This window comes from Pseudoliparis swirei, chromosome 24 (genome assembly GCF_029220125.1).
Source record: "Pseudoliparis swirei isolate HS2019 ecotype Mariana Trench chromosome 24, NWPU_hadal_v1, whole genome shotgun sequence".
Lineage (NCBI taxonomy): Eukaryota > Metazoa > Chordata > Actinopteri > Perciformes > Liparidae > Pseudoliparis > Pseudoliparis swirei.
In genome coordinates, this window is record NC_079411.1 from 6,849,382 (window position 1) to 6,874,828 (window position 25,447).

Below are 25,447 nucleotides of genomic sequence, written 5' to 3' on the forward strand. Positions count from 1 at the left end.
AAGAGAGAAACCATAGCTTATTCACAAAATAAATACATTCAATCCAGTGAACGGCTCTTTGAAAGCTTATCTTAAGAAATAGACGTCCCACATCCATGCTAAAACCCACAACAAGGCCCGATGGTATCTGCTGGTGACCATTACAAAAGGAGAAGAAGTACAAATTGAGCCCTCAGCGCCGCCTTCAGACAAGGAATGGCACCATGGGAAACTTCAACCTTCTCCTTCAAATCATGCAAACATGAAGTAGTGTCTTTAAGTGTTGATAAGTAAAATAAAGTGCACTGTGAGACTTAAGCCTGCACTTCAAGATAACTGGTGTTCATTAATTCCCCACCTTTAAGTGAACAAAATGCAACACACTGATAAATGCACCCTTGAAAATCTATTTGGGATGCAATTTGCAGTTCTGGGTGCTTTTTAATTTATTTCTTTAATCTATAATTTAGCATGACATTGGTGAGGTGGTTCCTACTCTCTGTGAACTTTCATGTATGTGTAGCGTTTCCGAGCCATTTGCCGAGTCTGGTTGTAAAAAATAAATACAAATAAAAAGTGACTTCCATCAGGTTCAGCTTGGTACAGCAATGGCATCCGGCATTACATATTAGTTCTCAGCTGTTCTTAAAGTATTAAAGACTTGAGGATTGACGTGAGTATCCCCGTCACAGCAGCACGAGGGAACACAAAGGCAGATTTTGTGAGTGGGAAATTAATTCTCAACCTCAATGTGCAGATACAGATAAGGTTTATATCCTTCCTATGATCTCCTGTGTAACTCATTGGTCTCGAATGTATCGACGCATGATGAAGCAAAAACAGCAAGTTTTTTTTAAGCGTTTTGAAAAAATATTTTTCATGATCAACAAAATAATATGGTAACATCCGGGGGAGGGCCGGGCCCTTTGCGGTTAAGCAAAATTTAAAAGGCCCCCGGGGGTTTGGGCCCCGGGAGTTTAAACTACAGGTATGGGTCTCAGACAACGAGCTTTAAGAACCCAAAAGAGGTACGTTTTAACTAAAAAACAAACTTTTATTTTTCCCATAAAATAAATTTGAAATAAATTATAAATCATTTTATCTTAATTACTTTTTTCCCTCATCAACATTTTAATCGTATTTAGACTTAATGGTGAATTTTCAAGTCTAAGCATGAAGTAAGCGGGATACAATGATGGTTTAGAAATCTATAGGTACACATGCAACTTATAAATATGATACAATTGCATTGAGTTTACTAAAATTTTTAAATAGAAAATTCTTATAACTATTATTGACTGTTTCATATTAATTAAAAGCATAATATCCAGTCTTGTTACTAAAATAAGTCTTTACTTGAGTGACATGTCTCAATTCATACGTTATTTTATGAATCTGTTAATCTATTGACTTAGAAACTACCAGTTTTTTCAAGACTCATTGTCAATATACAACCTAGACTGTCAAGTCTCCAGTCAGCGTAGTTATAAATAAAGTGTACTTCTCCAGATGTCATTCAGTAATAATATGTCCAACACCAGCTTCATGCCTTGACACACGAGCCACCTTGAATCGAAGCCATCATTAAGTATTGACGCCCTGCTTTCTGACACAATTACATCAGGACCGCGACACGTCGATCTCCAATTCAGAGAGTAGAGGTAGCGATTTTGCGCTTAAATAGTTCATCTAACGCGTTAACGTCACTATAACGCTCCAGTCTATAGATCTCGATGTCAAGCTGCTGCGTAAGCTCACGCATGGGCTCGATGAGATAATCGTGCGATGAACCTCCTTATTCGTAAGAAGCAAATCTGACTTAACTAGAGCGAACAACAAGACATGACCGCATTATACAGTTGATTGTACATAACAATAAGCAAAAGTGTTGTTGCAGAATAGCTTAAGCATTAATGATAGAACTGCTAACAGCTACGCATATGAAGTGAAGCTATGTACAATAAGTTTAATTGACTGACAACAATGTTTATAGAAACATTAATGTACAGCTAGTTTATGCCTTGATTCTACAGTAGACACATAATTACAACAGAACAACAACCTAGACAATCTACTGTACAGCTGTATTATTACTTTAACTAAAGAAATCTGAAGAGCATGAAATGTCATTACGTGTAGCATTTAAACATGTAGAATACGCTGTGCTGAAGAATTTGGATGACTCACAAATTACTTGAAGCATGTTGTCATTAAATGCTCATTGAAAACATTGTTACTTAAATAATTGCAGCAGCAGGTGCCGATAATGATTGGATGTCTCAATTAGAAACTGTGAATCTTTGTCGGTTATTAATGGTAGTTTGCTCGATGACTCTGCTGAATTTATCAAAAGTCCGAAGATCTCGGAATTGATACGGTGATGACAGGGCCGTATCGTGGTTTCAACGCCGTGAGTCATGTGCTCAAATACTCGTACCGTGTATACGGTGAGGCCTGTAAGATATGGTCCTCTCAATGACCAGAATGAGCCGCGTAATCCAAGCTTGAAGCCGTGATCCTCGTAATCATGAGCGTCGAGCCACGAGCCGTCGACCTCGCTGTAGCGTGGCTCGTGCTGTCCTCTATTGACCTTCTAGGTGCGATGAGTAGCATGTGAAGCATCGTAGATGGCATCGCTGCTGCTGACTTGATGCTCTCAGCTCTACTCGGCCGTAAGCTGCGCCGATCGCATCTACAGCAGGTATGTTCTGGGTTGTCGCCGTCGACGGTACTGCAGAAACAGGCCCGGGCTCCGCTCTCGTCCGGAAGTCATCTGCACTATTATGGAAGTAAGGCTGCGCGCTTTCTCCTGTGTCCATCATATCAAACGAAATCCACGAAACCAATCATCATATAATTATGCTGAAGATGTCATTTTGATCCAACTAATTAAATACCAACGAATCATGCATATTATAAAGTTATTGGATTGCCTTCATTGTCTGCCTGTGTGCCTACTTTTAGGCATTTATAACCTTTATCAAACGTCTCATCGAAGTCAAACACGGCTCGTACCTTTGTGAGATTTTAACATTTACAAATACAAAATAAAAGAACATATTATTAGTAATTTCAAAACTTTTGAGAGCATTAAAAATACAAGAAAAGCTTTTTATTAAAGTGAGTAAAAGGGAGGGATTTAGAAACTTTTGACAAACGGTATAAACTCAAAAGTTATGAGGTTGTGGTCTGACAGAAGAGGGTTCTGTGGGAAGACCTTCAAATGCTCAATGTCAATGTCACATGTAAGAACAAGGTCGAGGGTGTGGCCAAAGCAGTGTGTGGGTTTTCTGTACTCTGACAGAAGCCAATTGAGTCCAACAATGAGATGAACGCAGCACTAAGGCAATCATTATCAACATCCACATGAATATTACAATCTCCTACAATAATAACTTTATCAGTTTTAAGGACTAAACTTGATAGAAACTCTGAAAATGCAGATAGAAACTCTGAATTTGGACCTGGTGGCTGGTACAGTATCACAAATATAATTGGCTGTGATGTTTTCCGCATTGGATGTGAAAGACTGAGAACAAAGGCTTTCAAATGAGTTCTAGTTTAATTTGGGTTTAGGATTTATTCACCTCCCCGGCCGGTGCCTCGAGGAATGTGAATATTAATATGACTCGGAGGAGTTGATTCATTTAGGCTGACATATTCTTCATGACTCAGCGAGGTTTTAGTTAGACAACGTAAATCAATGTGATTATCTGATATTAAATCATTTACTAATACAACTTAAGATGACAGAGATCTAATATTTAGGAGTCCACATTTAATTCTACTGTTTTGTTGCACTGCTGAAATAGTGGTGTTAACTTGTATGAGGTTATCTTGTACGACTCGTCTTCTGGTTATATTATGGCTTTATGATTCATGAAAAACTCATTCGGGAGCCTACTGTTGTTATTTTACTTTATTAGATCAAGAAAGAAAAAGAAAAAGTCGTCGTTTTCTCTATAACCCTTACTCCAAAAAGCTTGAAATGAAAATGATGTATTTGCACACCCCAGTGCCAGCAGAGGAGTTTGCATAAAGAAAGTGGACAATTGCTCAATCTTAATGTGGCATGCATTGTCATATCTGCTTAACATAAGAGCCGTTTACTTTGAAGTGATGCTCGACTTGCACACGGAGCAACACTTTAGTGATGCATGACGGTTCCTCCTTAGCAGCCGGTGGATGACTCATGCTCCTGAGCGACTATCAGGGTCTGCAGCTGAGGGCAATGTTTGTTTCTCTCGACGCATCAAATGAAAAAATAAAATAATCTGACGTGTTCATCACTGTGTGGCTCTAAAGGCCGCTCTCTCTTGCGCACGGAGAGGTGAATTGCTTCTCAAGTTGAATATACACTACCGTTCAAAAGTTTGGGGTCATCCAGACAATTTCGTGTCTTCCATGAAAACTCACTTTTATTTATCAAATGAATTGAAAATTGAATAGAAAATATAGTCAAGACATTGACAAGGTTAGAAATAATGATTAATATTTGAAGTATTAATTTTGTTCTTCAAACTTCAAGCTCAAAGGAAGGCCAGTTGTATAGTTTATATCACCAGAATAACTGTTTTCAGCTGTGCTAACATAATTGCACAAGGGTTTTCGAATCAGATATTAGTCTTCTAAGGCGATTAGCAAACACAATGTACCATTAGAACACTGGAGTGATAGTTGATGGAAATGGGCCTCTATACACCTATGTAGATATTTCATTAGAAACCAGACGTTGCCACCTAGAATAGTCATTTACCACATTAACAATGTATAGTGGGTATTTTTGATTAATGTTATCTTTATTGAAAAAACAGTGCTTTTCTTTGAAAGATAAAGACATTTCTAAGTGACCCCAAACTTTTGAACGGTAGTGTATGTGAAGTTGACATATTGACTTTTTCCCTCAACTCTTGCCGATTTAAATAAGCTTACAGGTTACAAGCTGCACCTTTACGGGCTCAGGAAGTGGAACAGATCATTCATGAATCTCTTAAATTGATAGTTCAAGACACTGGGCCTCAATACTGCTGCGGATAGTAAAACATTCTCACATAAAAAGCCACTTAAATGCAGTGAGTTTGTTAATGACGTTTAACTTTGGCCATTCAGACAACCTGGTAACGATAAATCCCGTCATGGGAAGTTCGTTCAATGCATTTATGGTGCAATCGAAGTGTGTTAGACCATCACGCACAGCTAGGTCTCTCAAATTTGGTGACAGTGGAGTAGGAATGTATTTGAATGGGCTTGTGTGTGTACACCGTTAAATGTGCATGTAGCAGGCAAACAAGCTAAAGCTCCCTTTTGAATGAATAACAAATGAGTGGAAAATGGACAAAAGAATTAAAGCAAGTTTTACTTCAGAAAAAAAAAAAAAGAATTGAGATTGTCGTGAACAAAACAGATTAAACCTTGATTGGAAAAGGAAGATGATACAAAAACAATTACTCTTTTATAGAAGGGGCGGTCAGGTCAATAACCATCTGCTGCAACTGAAACTTTCTAATTAACTCTGAAACAAGCTGCTACCATATAGTATGGCCCTAGTTCCCTGTCGAGGGAAAATACGTTTCATATAGGTAACAGATTAACACACATGCATCCCAGAAAATACACACAAGCGAATAGCATTCATACCGTTATGCAACAAGTTAACTCGTACAAAATAAAAAAAAGCCATTTGAATCACAGGGATAAAAGTTCCAGCAGTAACCCAAAAATAAAACAGCAGCGTGTTAAAACCGTGACGTGGGTCGCAGCTTTCAACAGTCCCTGTAACCAGTGTCCCCCCGGTTGACCCATCCAACTCTTAAAAAACACACCCAAACTCAGTCCTTGTATTCCGTGTACTTCTTGGCCGACCCGTGCACCTTGCTGGCGGGGTATTTCAGTCGGTTCAGGGCCATTTTACGAAGCACCGCTTGGGGAAGGTCCACGCGACACTTCTCGGCGAGCTCCACCAGGTAGATCATCACGTCGCTGAGCTCGTGCGCCAGCTGCTCTCGTTCCGACTCGGTCCAGCCCGGCAGGCCCTCGGCCACCTCCCCCCGCCACTGAAAGAGCTCGGACACCTCGCCCACCTCGCCGACCATGGCCAAGAGCAGGTTGCGGGGCTGGTGGAACTGATTCCAGTCCCTCTCGTCCGTGAACTCCGCCTGCAGCCGCCTGATGTCCTCCATGGTGGGCTCGGGGCTGAAGGTGAACCTCTCCGGCCCGGAGGTGCCTCCGTTCTGCAGCTCCGACGCGGCTCCGTTGACCGCCAGTGAGCGCGACTTGTGAGCAAAACCGTCGCTGCTGCCATTCACAGACACAGACGGCTCGTCGCCTTTTAACCCGCAGGCGTCCTTTCCGTTTGCAGCCATCATGTTGTCGAATGAGTTTTGTTGTGTACCAGCAATGCCTGTAAAAGCAATTTTTTTTAAGAGTCTGAAAACAACCTGATGTGCAATGCTGCAACGAGCACGTGAAGAAGTCCCGCCAGTTGTCAAAACGGAAGTGACGCATCTTATGTCGGAAATCGAAATATTACCAAAGCTGGGTTTTGTAGTTTTAACCTGAAAACTCGCGGCGTGCGCTGTCATGTAAACTGTCAGTTTAGAGGACTACAACTCCCGTGTTCTCTGCAACATAACAACATGGCTGCCCCCTCTGTGGCAGCAAGTGAGCCGCGACAGACAATATGAATAAACAAATATCACTATTGTATCCAAAAACCTCCTGTGTAATTAGACGGATAAGCGCACCACGTGCGCGATGTGACAGTCAACTGCAGCCGAGAGCGAAAAGGTAAGTGAGGCCGTCACAGCGGAACACTTTGGTGTCTGTGCCCCTGACATGTCCCCATACCGAGCTGCAGTAACGACAGCAAATAATGTGGGAGGGGAAGACGACTCCTCCGAGTCGACCTGGTTTTGTATATTTTAAATTTAAAAAACCTTTAATGGGGCGAACAGGGGGATAAACCTTAAGGAGAGCAACAGAGGAGGATCCCTCTCCCCGGATGGACCGGATCCAATTGATGTCATGTGTACAGAATGAGCAACATAACAGAGTTACAACACATCTATGTATATGATATTATTGACATATGTATTGTTATATGACATTATTATTGCATTTGTAATTATGTATATATTGCATCATTATTCGTATAATGAGAGTAACATGCATGATAACAAAAGTTACTTCCAGAAATAACAGCACCAGTGGATGTAGCACAATAATAATTAGCAGTAATTGTATTGGCAATACTAATAGCAAGGCAACTAATAATAATAATAATAGCAGGAGGACACTCCCCTCAACAGATAGAATACTTATACATTAATCTCTCCAACGCCTAATCACATTAACCCAAATTAAGTCGGAACTTCAACCAGGAACCAGAGGGACGTGCCACAGGAAATATTACAGTGTAATATAATACACGAGACAGAACAATTGTGGGGTCCCAATTCGACATATGACATAATAGTTAAATGCATTATGTAAGCCTACATCTTTTTGCAGTTACAATAAATTGACACACGAATGAAAAATTATCAAATTTACATTGATACATTGGATTTGGATGTCTACTTAGTTTAGTCACTTTTCCAGTTTTACTGCACCACATTGCATACTGTCAACATGTTTAGAATTCCTCTCTCTCTCGCCCTCTCTCTCTCTCTCTCTCTCTCTCTCTCAGTGCTCCCCAGCAGCTGGTTGGCGTGGTGGGTTTGGAAGTCCATGCTCAGATTAACTCCAACACCAAGCTGTTCTCCGGCTCGTCGGTTCGTTTCTCAGCCCCTCCGAACTCCCTGGTGTCCCCCTTTGATGCGTCCCTACCCGGCACATTACCCGTAAGCGTCGTTCCACTTGATGCAAACAAAGATTAGCTGTTGCTGTTTCTCCAACCCCTTTGTTGCCAGCTCATCGGGTAATGTCCCGCCGTGTCCCCAGGTCCTGAACAAACGATGTGTCGAGGCGGCGGTGATGACCGCGTTGGCTCTCAACTGCACCATAAACAAGAAATCCCTCTTTGACAGGAAGCACTACTTCTACGCCGACCTCCCTGTGAGTTCTTCACTCCCTTTTTGCTTTCCGTGCAGCGCCTGGTTTTTAAGAGGTGGTGGCAAAAGATGTTAGTGGGGTACTTTATCTGGCAAACAGCAGTGTAAAGACACTATAGTCCTGCACACCATGCTGCAGCATTGATTTAGCTTTGATATAAACTGTTCTCATCTGCCTCCTACTTCTCCATCACAGATTTCCCACTGCACTCTCCCGGCCGTGAGCTCTAATAGTGAGCGAGTCTTGCTGAAGCAGCAAAAAGCCTATTTGCCACACGTACAGATGAATGACACAGAAAGCTGTGAAAGAAAATGGCCGGTGTTCTTGTCACTAACCATCTCATTTCCTTTAGTTCACTTCTGTTTCTACATTATCCTCAGGTCATTTCCCTCTCCATTTCTATCATGATCATTTGGAAATGGCTTTCTTTTATTCACATAATTTGGAGCATTATTTGAAGCATAAATCCCCCAGGTAGTGTTGTTGAACTGAACATTTCTAAATGTGGTGTTTTTGATATTTGAACTGTTCAAACTAATAATGAGACATGAAAATTAAATAGTTAATTAAAAGGAAAATATGTGTAAGCTCAGGGTGACTCCAATCTTCAGTAATGATGGACCCATAATGGACTTCACTTAGATACCTGACATTTTATTTGAGAAGGTGTTTGGAAGGTGCTGGTATTTGTGAATGGTGGCTCTCTCCTTCTATATTGAAAGTCCCCATGTTGCGAGAGTGAATATTTGACTCGTGTTTTAAAGAGAAACATGACTCCAAATGAGTGATAATGTTCCCCCCGTAACTGCTGGATGAATAAGCAGCTGTTTGTTAACCAGTTTGACAAATGAAATGAAAAGGTGATGGATGACACATCGGTGTTTCGGCTTCCTCCAGGTGAAAAAAAACGTATTTAATCATGGTCTCGATTCCCCTAATTGAACTGCTCTTAAAGAATCAGAGGTAGAACCTGTTAAACAACATGTTTTTTGAGGGATAACATATGGGCCTACAATGGTTATGAATGGGGTTAATATCCAACAACATGCCATATGAGCCAGATAGCTGTCTGGTAAGGCGGGAGAGGTATTACAAATATTTCCATTTAACAGCCTGGCTCAAGTGATGTTCACTCTGCTATCCGTAATGGAGAGCATGCGTGCATGGCAAAGGTTCGCTACCCCTCAGGGCCCGAGGGTAATCTTACTGCTAATGTCAGTGGCATTTTAAAACTAAGATGGAAAAAACTAAATGTTACAGGAACTCGTGACTTGCCCTCCAGAGATATTTCCTAATAAATAGAGAAATTCCCGGAAGAAAGGTGTTTGAGAATTTTGCATTTTAAATGTCCCTAGTCAATGTTTTCTGCTAAGTTATTATGCTAACATTGCTTTGGGTAACGAGGAGAGCAATGAAGAACTTAGGTGAGTTTTGTTAGTGTTTCATGGAGTTAAATTGACCAAAGAAGGGGCTTTATATGAGAATACTGTGTCCACTTGAAGTAGCAGCCTTCACATTGACTTTGAGCGTCAGCTGGTATTTGTATTGCACTATTTCTAGTACTCGATAGCACTGATACAAATGATCACTTCCTTTGATATTTCTGATTAGCTTCTGCTCTAATTCCTTAATGTATTGTGAAAATTCAACTGATGAGGCTTAATGGAGCACAACAGCTTTCTGTCTCTCCCCCCCACCCCCTCCCCCCATTTAATATTGTGAAGACTTTACTGGTTATCACACGGTTGCAGCAGTACACATTTTAATCACAATTCTCGGGATACATTATCTCCCCAGAAAGTCCATGGATCTTGAAGTGGCACAAATATCCTACCAGAAGCTGAGGGATTACTGCCGGGTTCCTCTTGCTCTTTATTGTGTTTGACCAAGATGTTATCACTTCCTTTGAATAACACTCAACAGTTGACACACACAGCAGGGACGATAATACCCGATTACAATTTTTAATTTTTCCATGAGATATCCCAAAGAACTTGTTGAGCCTGAACCTGTATTTGTGCTTTAGATTGGCTGTGTGCTCTGTGCACAATAGCTGCTGCCGCCTCATTTGTGAGTATTTAGTTTGCATTAGTCTCATCAGCTGCTCAAAAAGAGTGATGTGGCGTGGAACAGCTTGATAAACCGAAGTCAGAGTGGTTTGAATTATGCAGATGACGGGAGATTTTTCACATTCAACCTAAAGTTTGAGTGTAATCAATGCTCATAAAATCAAAGCAGTGGCAAGATCGAGAGAGAAATTATCCCGTCCTTGAAAAAATATATTTGTGAATTGCTTTGTACATTATTGATATGTTCCACTAGAAATCCCTGATTGCTTTTTGTAAATCACCACAGTTGCTCATTAAATGATGAAGGCTGCTGTCCGCCAACCAGCTCTCCTTCTTGCAATTGGAATGGCAGGCCAGGCACAAATATAGCGTTTCTAACAGCCTTTTAATAACATGCCTCAGCAGCAACGCCAAACAATTACAATATCCTTAAGATATTGAGCTTACAAAAAAACGACATGGACGGGCTATTGAAGCTTTGACATGTGTTTAGCGAGAGCTATGAAGGTCTTTGTGACCCCTGTGGGCAGCTGAGAAAAACTTCTGTGGAAAGAGACGTGTGTGTGTTTTGTATATATAAAGGGTGTGGGGGGGGGTCACAGGGAGTGTTTGAAGCACCACTGCTCATTAGGGCCTAGAGAGTAATTGGGAAGAAGCAATGTGGCTTCCAGGATCTTATGAGCAACAGCCCTGCCTGTTGATTCATTTAGCGGGGGATGCAGATCGTCTTTCCTCACGCAGATGCTCCGGAATGTACAGTGTGGCGAGCCTGAGCTTCACCCTGCACATACAGACCAGAGATGAAGTCATAAAAACAGGGGATTTCTGATAAACTGCAACATTATTCTCAAAAATACAGCGGATTTAGTGTTTTGTTCTTCTCCCATCCACTTTAAGAGGAGGAGGAGGAGGTAGTGATTGATTGTGTCAATCGGGCACATTGCACATGGAGCCAGTGACTACCCCCCCCCCCCCCCATCTCTTCTCCCACGTCCTCACCCTCCTTAGCATAAGTATGATTAATGTGTAGTTACTGTGAGGTGGTTGCCATAGTATCGTGGGGAATCAATACTTGGGGCAGCTGATTCTTTGAGGAATAGAGGAGCGGATGAAATGTTTATTCTTGTGTCTTTCTGAATAGAAACCTTGAGTGAAGTGGCAGCGCTCCATTTCTGCATTATAGCGACGGCTCAGCCAATCCGCCTGCACGGTGTTTTATTTATGCAGCCTGCCTCACTTTTACACCCATTTTAGACCCATGACAACCACCGCGGCATACATCACTGGTGTTTACCTGAATTAGTGGGACTCCTTGCCAGAGAATGGTATTTTACATCTGCAATGTCCAATTGAAAACTAATATTTTGGTTACTCATTCTCATTCTGTATCTTTTTCTAACCCAAATGAACTTGTATAGCAACTTTCAGAACATGTTGTAACACTGGAATTAGCTTCAACAAGCATCGACATCTAACAAAAGTACAGCCAAGTGTTTTCCTCGTGCTTTAGATGAATTTAATACAGAACAGAAGCCAACATGAATCCAGAAGTATATGCAGGACAAGGGAAAAAGTCTTGTTTTCAAGGTAACTCTGACCATTTATCCTCTGGTTTTAGGTCGTATCGCTCAGTTAGCAAAATACTCTTGTGTTTTATGAATGAGTTTTTAATTACCAGTCCTGTGACCCAATACTACACAACCCCCGTGGCCCGGAGCTTGACAGGACCGTATGTTATCCAGACTAATACGCTTTCAACTTTCAGGCTGGATACCAGATCACGCAGCAACGGCGGCCCATCGCAGTCGACGGCACGCTGACCTACAGCATCCTCGGAGGGAAAAAGAGGAGCCAGGTGATCAGGAGAACATCCACCATCAAACAGATTCAGCTGGAGCAGGACAGCGGCAAGAGTCTCCACGATGACCTCCGCAGCCAGACACTCATAGACCTCAACCGAGCGGGTAACGTGAGACGGTGTTAGTATGTGCGATGCATGTGAAGGAATACGTCCGGGGATATTCGATATTCTTCTTATTGTCAACAAATCTCATGCAAAGCAGCAATAGATTGAGTCTGTACATCAAATTAGCTGGCAGCGAGATAACGACAACCGTCTGTGTTCAGGCAGAAATTATTCTATTGTTTCAAATTGCTCAACGAAGCGGTAAATGCTGAGGATTGTTCCAGAGTTTCTTGGGACCGATACCTCGGAGATGTGAAACACAGCTGTCTTCACGTGTGACAGGTGTAGGTCTAATGGAGCTGGTGATGGAGCCAGACATGAGCTGTGGAGAGGAGGCTGCTGCAGCTGTCAGAGAGCTTCAGCTCATCCTGCAAGCCCTCGGCACCTGTCAAGCCAACATGTCTGGTACGGAAATCCCTCTCTGTCTTTGTCTTTGTTTCTCTCTCTCTCTCTCTCTCTTTCCTGAGCTGCTAAACTTCTGAACCCAAACTTATTTCCCGCTCGGTGTGCATGTGTGTCCGTCTTTCTCCACAGAGGGACAGATGAGAGTCGATGCCAACGTGTCCGTCCACAGACCAGGTGAGCCTCTGGGTGTCAGGACGGAGGTGAAGAACATCAACAGCGTCCGATACCTGGCCCGGGCTATAGGTACGTTAACAATGTTCGGGGGGGAAGGACAGCAGGCTGGCTGAAGGGTGCGACAGGTATTTAGGGATGCTCTTTGAACCCTGTTGCATGTGATTGGTCTCAACATGTCAATGTCTGCAGGACATTCTGAGAGTAAAGACCTTTTTCACTGTGTCACCCTGAAGGTTTTGTAAGTATTTTGGTTTCCTGCGTGTGTGTGTGTGCTACAAGTGAGCCTGATAGTACATTGTAAGAATAGCTCATTGGTTGAATGTAACCAAGTACATTTACTTAAGTTTTTGTTCTGTTTTAGACAAGAAGATTTTTTTTCTTTTCTTATGTCTTAACAGCAAATTTGAAACTACAGCCAGCAGCCAGCCAACTTAGCTAAGCACAAAGACTGGAAACGGGGGAAACAGCGAGCCTGTCTCTGTTCAAAGTGAACCAAATCCGCCCACCAGCACCCCGAAGCTCACTGATTAGTCTAGTCTGTTAAAAACACAACAGTTCGCCAATTTAGAGGGCGTCACGTAGCAGACTAGTTCTTGGCCGGGATCAGTGACTTCCTGGTGTCTTCTTGCCAGCTGGTCCCGGTCCAGAAATAGTTTGGCAGATAACTTCCTGTAAAACGGCAAGTTACTTCTACTTTACTATTTTGCTTTACTATACTTTAGTACTGCCATGTCATGCTACATTATATTTTTCAATCCACTACAATTCAGAGAAATATTATACTTTTTACACTAGACTAACTAATAGTATTAGGGCTGTCAATCGATTAAAAACAATGAACTAATTAATCGCACATTTTGAAATTCATTAATCGCGATTAAAAGTTTTTTTTTCTTCTAAAGACTAAATCTTCTCAATGAACGAGTAATCACTTCAGACAGCGTGTATTTTAGACACTTGTTTAATTGTATTCTTTTTTAAAGACAAAACTTCACACAGAGCTGTGTTTTCAAAGAGGCTCCTACATATAAAGTGCCAGCGAGGTATTTAATATCGTGGATGATAAATTGTTTCTTCAGTGAAACATCAGATTAGTAAACAAAGGTGTATTTGAGACCCCATTGGTCCTGTCATCTTTAACATTCAACAACAGCAGAACAAGTGGCCTTGGTAAACTGACAAATATGTAATGTTAACCCTCTGGAGGCTGGGCTCATGTTCTCGATTGTACAAAAAAATGTAAATTCACCTTTTAAAGTCTTTTGCATGTGACACATCCCAGTGTTTCCCCACCATTCTATCAGGGTGAGGCCCCGCCCCCCTGTCATGTTCTCTATCGCGCCAGATTACAGCAGAAGTAATGTAAGGTTCTTTCCTTCAAGACGTCTTTGTTCTTTTATTAAACTAAACGTCTGTTGTTGGTCGTCTCTACACCAGCATGTCATTCTGTCTCGACGTGTCGGTCACTCTTCTCCGCTCTCCGTCTCGCGCGCCGCAGAGCTCCATGCCGGCGTGTCTGTGCACGCATCGGGCGGAGCAAAGAAAAAAGTCACCTGCACCTTCGGCCCCGCGTCACCGACACGTCGCCCTCTGTTTCTGTGAATATCGAGGAGCAGACGGGAGGAAGGAGGCGGACTGCCGCGGTTTGACACTCAGAGGAGTGCAACAACTTCAACGTACACCGGAAGTAAACAAAGGGGGGGGGGGGTTTCGTCCCGATGTGCGCACACACGTAGAGACAGAATGACATGCTGCTGGTTAGAGACGACCAACAACAGACGGATTGAACCTCATTCTGCGCATGCGTTAAATGCGTTAAAAAAAGAAACTAATTAATCCTGTAATTTAATCATAACGCGTTAACGCGTTATTTTTCACAGCACTAATATATATATGTAATAATTAGGGCTGTGAAACGATTAACATTTTTAATCAGGTTAATCACAGGTTTCTGTGGATTAATCATGATTAATCACATATTACCGATATTCTCGGTATATTTTGTGAGAACATAGAGATTTATGACAAAAGACGGATATATACATTTATACATTCTTCTGTACAATGGTGCTGCAACTCAGCAGTTATTTAGCAGTTTTCTTCCATATGGAACATTAATACATCTTCATCCTAAACAGAATGTTTAACCCTCCTGTTACCTTTCGGGTCAATTTGACCCCATTCAATGTTTAATGTTGGTGTTCTTTGGGGTCAATTTGACCCCAGGCTGTTTTTCACTGTGTCAAACATATAAGAAATATCAACTTTTTTATATATTTAATGGACTATTTAGGTTGTCAACAAACAAACATAAAGTACCTCACACTTAAACTTGGGAAGCAATATTAATTCTAATAATTTTCTGGAGGTTTTAATTGCTGGGGTCAAATTGACCCCGAGGGTAAAATATGTTAGTAAATGTGAAGGTAACAGGAGGGTTAAACAGAACATTTTTCTCTTTTTTGTCAACCATTAACTCCACCATGATACAATCTAAAGGCCTCTAGTCTTCCTCTAGCAGCTGCTGAGGCAAACTGACTGTGTGGGTTTTCTTCATGAACTGGTCCGTGATGAAAGGGACGGCGGGGACACCGCTGCAAAGCTGAAACTTAAAGGAATTGACCGAAGGGCACCAGCAGGAGTGAAGCCTGCGGCTTCATGTGACTCAACACGGGAAACCTCACCGGCACCAACACGGACAGGTGGACAGATTGACAAGTGACTTTTTTTTTGCTCGGTCCCGATGCGCGCGCACGGAGCTCTGCGGCGCGCGAGACGGACATCGATAAGTGTTAACGCAACGCGAAGAGACAGAAATGACATGCTGCTGTGGAGATACGATCAACAACAGACGTTTAGTTTAATAAAAGAACAAAGACGTGCTATAGAGAACATGTCAGGGGGCGGGCCAATCTTTTTAATGTCATGCGATCTACCAACACTGCGCCGCGATCGACTGGCAGGTCGCGATCGACGTGTTGAGACCCCTGATCTACAGGAAGTAAAAGTCGTAACAAGGTTTCCGGAGGTGAACCTGTGGAAGGATCATTACCGATGAACAGACCGTCTGCATGAGAGCGGACAGAGTTCAGATTGAAGAGGTGTATTGGAAGCTCATTTTGCGCATGCGTTAAATGCGTTAAAAAAATTAACTAATTAATCCTGTAATTTAATCATAACGCCTTAACGCGTTATTTTTCACAGCACTAGTAATAATATATGTATTATATATACTATATCTAATAATATCTAATAACTATACTACATAAACATTGGGTGACATATAATATATGAATTATTATATATCATAATGTCTAATAAAAAATAATAATACTGTAGCGACCCTGTGAAGTGGCTGTCAATCACAGTGTGGCACCGTGCGTGCTGGTCGAGGGGGCGTGCCTATGATTGGCGGAGTAGAGGGGAGGCGGGGTTAACCTGTCGGAAAACGGAAGTTAAGGGTGGTTGACGGGAAGCGTTGTTGTTGACGTTCGAGCTGCTGGAGCTGAGGAGCACGCGTCTGTGTTGGTGGATGCTCAATAAAGTGAGGATTAATAACATCGTCCAGTCTCCGTGTCATCAGTGCCATAACGTCCGAGAAGTTACAATACATAGTACATTGAACAGACAGCGATGTGTAATCAGGTCCTTTGGCAGCCATCAGCTGCGTCGCGTGGATCCAAGATGGCGGATTTTCAGTTCAGGTGTTCACGGCCGTTTCAGAAGCTACCGGTCCGACAGCGTGTTGGTGTGGCTGGAAACGGCACTGCATCTCATTTCTCTTCACTGCTGCAGTACAGGTGGAATTAAAGTAACACCAAAAAAGGTCCAAATCATCCTAACAGTACTTCGGTACAAAGCCTTAATCCGAGTGGACCTTACCATTACCCACAATGCTCCCTGGTAGCCAATTTAGCCACATCAAAAAGCAAATAACTTTCAAACTAAAGCATTGGGAAATGTGCGGACGGTTTCTGCGAAGTGACCGTGAGCTCTGGAATATATCACACACATCAACAACAACAACAACAGCAAAAATATTTGCACCGTGACTGAGAATGGTGATTGATTGCAGTACTATAAATAGCCCTGGAACACATTGTTATATTGTAGTTCAGCCAGGGTGTCAGTTTGTCGCTGCTCAGGAGGGCCTGTACATACCCACGGGAGGCATCCAGGGCTCAGGCAACGGCATCGGAGCCCGAGCCCTATCTGCGAGCATGGCTATAGGGAGCGTGCAGCGGCGACATTGGCCTCCAGGGGCGGCAGATTGGCCCCTACAGCGCATGTGGTGTAATTGCAGGTCGAGTGCGAGCCGAGGGTTTAAAGAAGCCTCTCGAGAGTAGTACGGGGCTCCACTGAGTAAGCAACAACTGAAGCTGAACACTGTTTTTTAACTTTAAAAAAAAAATGCAAATACTTTTATCGTATATATATTATGAAAAAAATCATAAATAAAATATATATATTTAGATTCCCCCCCCCCCCATGCAAATATATATATACATTTTGAAATTCATTAATCGTGATTACAACTTTTTTTTTCTTCTATAGACTACATTTTCTCAATGAACGAGTAATCACTTCAGACAGCGTGTATTTTAGACAATTGTTTAATTGTCTTCTTTTTTAAGGACACAACTTCACACAGAGCTGTGTTTTCAAAGAGGCTCCTACATATAAAGTGCCAGCGAGGTATTTAATATCGTGGATGATAAATTGTTTCTTCAGTGAAACATCAGATTAGTAAACAAAGGTGTATTTGAGACCCCATTGGTCCTGTCATCTTTAACATTCAACAACAGCAGAACCAGTGGCCTTGGTAAACTGACAAATATGTCATGTTAACCCTCTGGAGTCTGGGCTCATTTTCTCGATTTTACAAAAAAACGTAAATTCACCTATTAAAGGCTTTTGCATATGACACATCCCAGTGTTTCCCCACCATTCTATCAGGGTGAGGCCCCGCCCCCCTGTCATGTTCTCTATCGCGCCAGATTACAGCAGAAGTAATGTAAGGTTCTTTCCTTCAAGACGTCTTTGTTCTTTTATTAAACTAAACGTCTGTTGTTGGTCGTCTCTACACCAGCATGTCATTCTGTCTCGACGTGTCGTTCACACGTCTCGGCTCTCCGTCTCGCGCGCCGAAGAGCTCCATGCCGGCGCATCTGCGCACGCATCGGGCGGAGCAAAGAAAGAAGTCACCTGCACCTTCGGCCCCGCGTCACCGACACGTCGCCCTCTGCTTCTCTGTGAATATCGAGGAGCAGACGGGAGGAAGGAGGCGGACTGCCGCGGTTTGACACTCAGAGGAGTGCAACAACTCCAACGCACACCGGAAGTAAACAAAGTTGCGTTAATTGCGTTAAAATATTTTAGTGCGTTAATCGCGGCCAAATTAATCGCATAGATTAACGCGTTAACGCTGACAGCCCTAAATAGTATATAACGTGTAATATGTTACAAATTAAAAGCTTTAGATTGAACGATGACAACAGTAAAATGTACATATTGGATAAACAGTGTGGTATTGCTCCTTTTATTTTAAGTAAAGAACACAAAATTGAACAGACAGACACACACACACACACACATTTAAAGAAGCCAAAGAGAAACGCATGCATACACAGTCCAATTATGTATATGTTAGATATAACATTACTTTGAAACTGAAAGACAAAGAAGATTTTCTGTTTGATGAGGAGACATTAAGACGGAAAGCTTAGTTAATATTGACAGCCACTTGTGAAGCATCATTTTGGGACTGACAACCAGTCACAAACAATTAGCTGTGTGACTGTGGCATGTGATGCTGACTTGTTCACACAGCTGCTCACTTTAAAAACAAGCATAGATCTCATGTCAACTCTAACTTCACAGGCTGTTGATTGAGCTTCACTTAAAAATAAAAAGAAGCTGACAAAGAGCCAGAAAACGTCCGCATTCTTCGTGCAGGTTTTTAAGAAGCATGGTTTGACATACCGTGGTGCCGTGCTTGAATAATTTATCAATAAAGTTGTATCACAATTTACTCTGCTGCCAAGTTGGTATTTAAAAGTCATGTGGAAAAACATTGTTTCTTACAGTTATAATGTGGCAGCAGCCAGAGTGCCCGGGGATCACAGTGGATGTTTGGCATTTACCACAACCTCGTACATCCCCGTGTATTGATCGGTGTTATTGAATGGGCTGTATTTGTGCTCCTTCACATCACCAGACTACGAGATCCAGAGACATAAAGAAGTCCTGCAGAGAGGCGGCACGGTGAAAAATGAGACCCGGGCGTTTGATTCCAAATCGGGGTAAGAGGATGAAAGAGCGGGGCCGTGAAGCCGAGCTTGAGCCGGTGCGAATACCCTCCCTCTGACTGTGAGCTCTGCCTGGTTCATTAGTCCTGAGCCTTTGCTGAGGAGGAACCATCATGCTAATCATGATGAATTGAGCCAATCGGAGGCCGCCGCCATCCCCGCGTTATCTGTGAGCTATGTGCTCCTCATAGACTCATGAGCTATGTGCTCCTCACAGGCTCATGAGCTCGCCGTATGAGCCGGCGACACACACAGCTGAGGCCCTGATTGTCTTCTGGTGCTATGTGCGAGGTACACGCTGGAGCGTGTCGAATAGCATGTAAGATGGCCCGTTGTTGGCTCCGCCTTCTCGTTACCGCCTGTGACGGAATCGACTGCACTGACTTTGAGATAGCCGGACGGACCGGAAGACATCGCCGGCGCTCGTGTGTTCCCAGTCAAACGCCAACCTCTGTCACTGAGATTAATGGATGTCACAGCGTTTCTGCTGGTGATGCCCACAAAATATCAAAACAGAAAACCAGAAATTCCCCAATCATTCATATAATATATGGAAAGCTGAAGAGGTCATTATTTGTCCACTTTTCCTTTTTTTTATTTTTAAATGCCAGCTGGCATTTATAAACGCTTTTATAAACGGCTCTCTCTGGATGTGCCTCCACACGTGTGCCTGTGTGCACCTGTTGATGAGCACTTTTTTCACACTTTTATCAAATACAAAAGTTCAAACAGAACATAATATTAGTTAATTTCAAAACTTTTGAGAGCATTAAAAATACAAAAGAAGAAGCTTTCTTATTAAAGTGCAGAGTAAAAGTGGGTGAGGGGATATACGAATAAAATACATTTGTTATAAATGCTTCTAACAGAGGAGGACATTTGTGGACATACTATTTTGCCAGCAGAATCAAATTGTTTTTCGAAGATATTCAGTATAACAGTATTTGTGGTCATTTATTTTACACACAAATGTTACTGAATTAATGATTTAATTGTGGAAAAAACGTTTATTCCCATATTGGTGGTTCACATTTTGTCTGACCAGCAAATCTTCCCATTGGAGATGCCTTAACCAGAGAAGTTTGGGCATTTTTATTAGTGTATTGATCAAATGGAAGTTCAGATAATTTGTCTAATTTAGAAAGCTGTCTCACAGAGCTCCTAAAAGGTGTCTCAGATTTTGTTTTGCAACAATTCTTCCGGGTAATAATCTGATGTCTGCGTCTTTATCTCCAGCGAGACCATTCCTATGAGGGACAAAGAGGGTCTTCAGGACTACAGGTGAGTGTGAGTTTGTGGGCTCTCTACATATCTGTGCTTGTTTCGGTCCCGCGAGCTCGTGTCTATAGACGTGGACTCACGACATCAGGAGATAATCTTGCTCTCAATGGGGACTGAAAGAGGATGAGAGCCTCTGAGTGGCAGCTCAATGGAGCGAAATAAACAAGGCCTGCACCGCGACAGTACGCGTTAAGTCTAGGAGGGGGGATGATGGATGGACAGCTTTAGGGCTGATGGAGTCAAATGATAAGGGGAGTAAGTGAAATGTGACTAGTGTGGCGTCTGGAGGACTATTAGTGTCGAAACAAACGCCAACCTCCTCTTCTCGCAGCGTATCTGTCCTGGCGATAAAGCATCTCCTCTCCCCTCCTCCAGGTTTATGCCAGAGCCCAACCTGCCCCCTCTGATTGTGTACGAGGATAACGCATCGCTGCCCACTGGCATTGATGCATGCCAGGCGGTGGTGGTGCAGGAGATAAGGGCAGGGCTGCCAGAGCTACCCGGTGTCAAAAGAGACAGGCTGGTGCAGACCTACGGCATCCTCCCCGAGCACAGCTTCACGCTGGTGGTGAGTTTACCAGTGGACGACAGAGGAGAGCTGATTTTTTTAATTGCCGTCCGATCCAAGTCCAAGCCGAGTCGGCGTGGCTTCCTTTGCATACTGCTGGACTCTGCTGGGTTGATTTGATACGAATGATATAATATGCATGTGGATTGATGGGAGACTTTTTCTTGGCGCTGCTGTTGCAGAACGAGGACGGGCTGGTGGAGTACTTTGAGGCCGTGCTGAAGGCGACCACGAGGGAGCCCAGGAAGGTGATTGGCTGGGTGACAAATGAGCTGGTGGGTCACCTCAAACAGCGAGACATGAGTGTGAGCCAGAGGTGAGACGTTCACCCATTCATGTCACCGTACACTAGTCGCACCATGCTTATTGTTTGCGGAGCTTTTCTGCTGCCAATGCTCAGGTACAGATGTCTGCGCCCCCACACATGACCCCTCTGAGCCTCTTGGGATTGGCCTGTTAACCTTTTGCATGCTTTGTTGGAAAAAGGTTGCTGATTTGGAGCTGTGATAGAAGATACACACAGAAAGTAGCCGCTTCCAACTTGAGTCAGGAATTCACTCTATTCTTAATTTACTCAAACTTGAGTTTGTTGGCTGAGCAGTTTTCAACCCGAAGGCCTCCTCTGATAAATAAAGCCTCCTTAAAAGAAAACTAAACTATTCACTGGGGGAGGTTAAGAGGCTGAACATCAGTTTAGGTCCAGCTGGGAATTTCCCCTCCAATCTCCTTCCGACTCATTTCCTGTCTTTAATGATGGCGTACGTCTGTCAGGCTTCTCTTAATCCTAAGGAGTCTCAAGCCACCGCTTCCAGGGTGTAACTTGTGTGTGGGGGGGGGGAAAAACGATTTCACGGAAACATGATGTGGCTCACCTGGTGTCAGAAGTTGAGCTCCATATCCGTTTACTCATGACTAAACGTAAGCCTGAGACACTTCAAGGAATCGGGCCTTTGTAGCAGATGGTTCTACAGATAGATTTGGTATCCAAAGAATCTCTCAAGCTCACGAAAAGCAAAAAAATCCCATTAGCAGGAAAGTCTCTGCAGGAAGAACTAATCCCCCCCTTGATAAACACATTCTATAACACCAGTTAAATCAATAACACCCAAATCACTTTGCACATAAGGAGGAGTCTTGGGGCGTTGGAGGACGATCTGGCAGCAAACAAGTTGGCTTGTGCGTATCGGGAGAGGAAAGTTGCAGTCAGACCATGTGGTGTGGCAGGAAGGGGAGGAGCCTGCTCGGGAAGGGTTGTAAACATGAGCTGGGCGAACAGCAGTGCACAGAGTCCGATATTACACAGCCTTCCATCCCATTCGTCACTGTCGTTGACCTCAAACTGTCCTCGTTGCAGCTTAACAGCGTCTTTTCTAATAAAAACGGGTCTTGCAATTTCGTCTGTCGGAGTTCACTCTGATAAATCCCCAAACTGGAAGCACATTTTTTTCTCGCCGCCCTTCCGCCTAGAAATGAATGAGAGGCGGACTCCGGGCTGACTGCGCCCCGATGGTGTGAGGCATCAGGTGATGACGGCCGCGTGGAGATCACTCAACGTCACAAATCGGCTGACGGCCACCAGACCGTGGCTGAGCCGCCGCGCCTGGCGCGTGAATGAAGCAGCCTCACCGGCGACGATGCGCTTCATATCTGGTCAATTTTGCAACTTGGCCAATGCGTGAGGTCTTTTCAATGGTTTCAAATAATCTGACCTTTGCACATGCACTGCAGTCGCAGCTGGTTTCATATAGAATCACAAATGATGGCTGGAGTCAGATTGATATTCCATTTTTACAAGCGAGGAAAAATAATGAGTGGCTATCAACTGGAAGCAGAAGTGCAAGGCAACAAGAATCATCATTAAAGAAAAGATCTAATTTAGTTGTTGCTAGTCTTGACACACACCTCCTGTTGTTCTTGGCTCAATATGAATTACCTGGATTCAAAAGCTGAAAAAACTCAAATATTCCCATTCTGTATGGCGCACAGAATATATTTATGTTATTGTTCAAGCGACAGAGTCTGAACAATGGCAGCATATCGACCTTAGTTTGATTTAATGTTCTGTCTTTAATCATTCTGAAATGTACTGGTGTGGTTTGATTGACATCAGGGATTATTGTATTCTTAAAGCTCACAAATTCATATTCGACCGCCTCGTACTATACAACAACAACATCATCATGTGTGAGGTCAAAAATCATCTGATATTCCCTAATTATTGGTGTCTATTGATGAAAGCCCCTGCGACCGTCTGACAGCGCGTCAGTTTTGCCGAATCTAATGACATTAGTGAAATCCTAACTTTTTGGAAGAAGGTGTTGTTTGATCTCCCTCCCCGGAAGGCCTTTTGGCTGGAACACGTAGGATTTGTTCAATGTTCCAAAACACTCTTTAAAAACTGAATAACATCTTATTTCTATACAGAGAGATGTTGCCATCGCACCTTTCACGCTTGCTTATCTAGCCACCGGCGATGGAAACACTGTTTCTGTTTCTAGCTCACGGGGGCGCTGGATATCAGACCCTCATTTCATGTTGTAGAAATGGTAGTTTAGTCGTGATTGCAGCTCCAAGAAGACGAGGGTGGTCGGATGCATCGGCGTTGCATTTGAGAAGGTCAGTCACCAGATCGCGACGTCAGCTTGTTAAACTCGAAACAGATCTGTTCTTCAGTGTCGTTCAAGTCGAATTTCGTCTCCGATCATTTCTTGATTTCTAGAAAAAAACAACGCCGACTGGCATTTCAGGGTGTTGAATAAAAGGTTTTCATGAGCACGCATGTATCTCCTCATGACCACTTTGAACATGAAATGTCTTTCGTGTTGGCTTTCCTGTATAATGTGTCCCGACCTCCTTTTACCCCTCTGGCTACAAGCCCTTGAGTGGGATAAGATGGAGCGAGTAAAAAGCCCCCGTGAAGCATCGCAGCAAGAGGGTGGAACTCGGCCCATTAGGAGCTCCGTCGGCTGAGAGAAGTCACTGATCCAGGGTCAGCAGAAGGGTGACTGACGGCACACTGACAGAATTGTGACATATCTCACCGGGCCGACGTTGACGCTCTAAAGACGCGAAAACAAATACAACATTTATATTTTACACACGGATCATTTCTTCAATTCTTCACCAAACTATTCAAAGTGCTGCACTCACTTGATAATTGTGCACGTGTCGGAGCTGACTCGGGTCGATGGGCCACTTCCTGGTTATTGTAGATTAACTAAAGACCTCTAATCGTGGCGGTCGCACTCGGCCGCCCATTTTCCTCCTTTCACACCAAACAAATCCAATTAGATTTGACAGTTTAATGGATTCGTTGAGCTTTTGGTGCCGCCGTCGTCCGAACCAGTGGTAAAGAAGGATTCTTTTCATCTGTTTTTCCACCGTGTCTCGGCCATGTTTGAGGGAGGTTTTGCTGAGACGGACTGTCTCGTCTGCAGGACGCCAAATGAAACCGTGTCTCCACTTCATATATTCTAACAGGCTTCTTGGTGATTTGTGTCTGGTAGCCTGGGGAGTAAACAAGAAGACATTGGAGAGATAAACGCAGTCGAGTCAAATCACTAATGCTGATGGACTCTTTCGTCCTTTCAGTCTGATTCTCCCGCGCCTTTCTCACCCTTTTTCTGTATTGCCAATACTTCTCTGGCCCCATTAAGCTGTGATTTCACCACCCCGTCATTTGATTTCAGCCCAATCTCTCCGTCTGCCCTGGCTGAGCTGCTGGAACGCCAGGAAACTGGACAGATCTCCTCCTCGGTCGCCAAGCAGGTCAGTCAGCTGCACAGACCATGCAATTATCCCCTTCTGTCACTCAGTACTGTACACACACACACACACACACACAGACTGGCTGGTGTTTATTTGTGTTCTGGTTTCAACCGCATCACCCTGCTTCCTCTTCCCTCAGGTGTTCCAGGAGATGTGGAGGTCATCGGGCAAGACGGCCTCTCAGATCATCCAGGAGCAGGACCTGGGCCTCGTTAGTGACGCCACACAGCTGCACAACATCTGCCAGAAGGTGGTGGACTCGCACCCTGTTGAGGTGAGGGCTCACTTCTCACTTGTGATTGTATTTCATTGTATTGTTTTGTGTTCTTGTTCTTTTGCATGTTTTAGACGTCCTGTGTTTATTGTGCCTCTCTGTAGGTTCACGCCATCAGAAACGGAAACAAGAAAGTTCTGAACAAGCTGATGGGCCTGGTTCAGAAGGAGACCAAAGGCAGAGCCGACCCAGTTCTGGTGAGGGCAATTTTAGAAGAGAAGGCGTCATGATTTGTCCTGCGAGACCCAGCCATGGCACCGGCAGAGAGTTGAATCGTGAAAGAAGAACCGCGTGACGGTGACGTTTGGATGAAGAGGCAGAGTAATCAGGTCCATGGCACCCGGTCCTGGGTTTAGTCAAACTATTGACTATTGATTGAGACGTTAACATTTTTGTAAATACTGAACATTGTTTTCATCGAACAACAACCATTAGCTTCTGTATTTATGAGTTTAAAAATTAATAAAGCTTTTCCAAGCAATGCAGTGTGTTGTGTCATTCAGGAATCCTAAGGTACAGAAAATAAATGTTGTCATATTTTGAACAGGTTATAAGTTTGAATGAGAAAAGCATTGTTAAAAAAAAGGTAACGGCCTCCTGAAA

General features: G+C 43.3%; 2 protein-coding genes across 2 annotated transcripts; one reads left to right on the plus strand and one right to left on the minus strand.

The window, feature by feature from the left end:
* Window positions 1-5,319: 5,319 nt before the first annotated feature.
* Window positions 5,320-6,550, minus strand: dctpp1 (dCTP pyrophosphatase 1). Its single transcript, XM_056409284.1, has one exon. It carries the CDS (start codon window positions 6,342-6,344, stop codon window positions 5,808-5,810), a length of 537 nt encoding a protein of 178 aa, XP_056265259.1. The 5' UTR covers window positions 6,345-6,550; the 3' UTR covers window positions 5,320-5,807.
* A 49-nt stretch (window positions 6,551-6,599) lies between these two features.
* On the plus strand, window positions 6,600-25,325 carry gatb (glutamyl-tRNA(Gln) amidotransferase, subunit B). Its single transcript, XM_056409283.1, is given in 14 exon segments — window positions 6,600-6,644; window positions 6,647-6,765; window positions 7,667-7,820; window positions 7,921-8,034; window positions 11,866-12,064; window positions 12,349-12,471; window positions 12,601-12,714; window positions 18,863-18,947; window positions 20,190-20,234; window positions 20,610-20,802; window positions 20,985-21,118; window positions 24,492-24,570; window positions 24,710-24,844; window positions 24,949-25,325. Coding segments are annotated over 14 exon segments (1,650 nt in total). The 5' UTR covers window positions 6,600-6,614; the 3' UTR covers window positions 25,075-25,325.
* The last annotated feature ends 122 nt before the right edge of the window (window positions 25,326-25,447 follow it).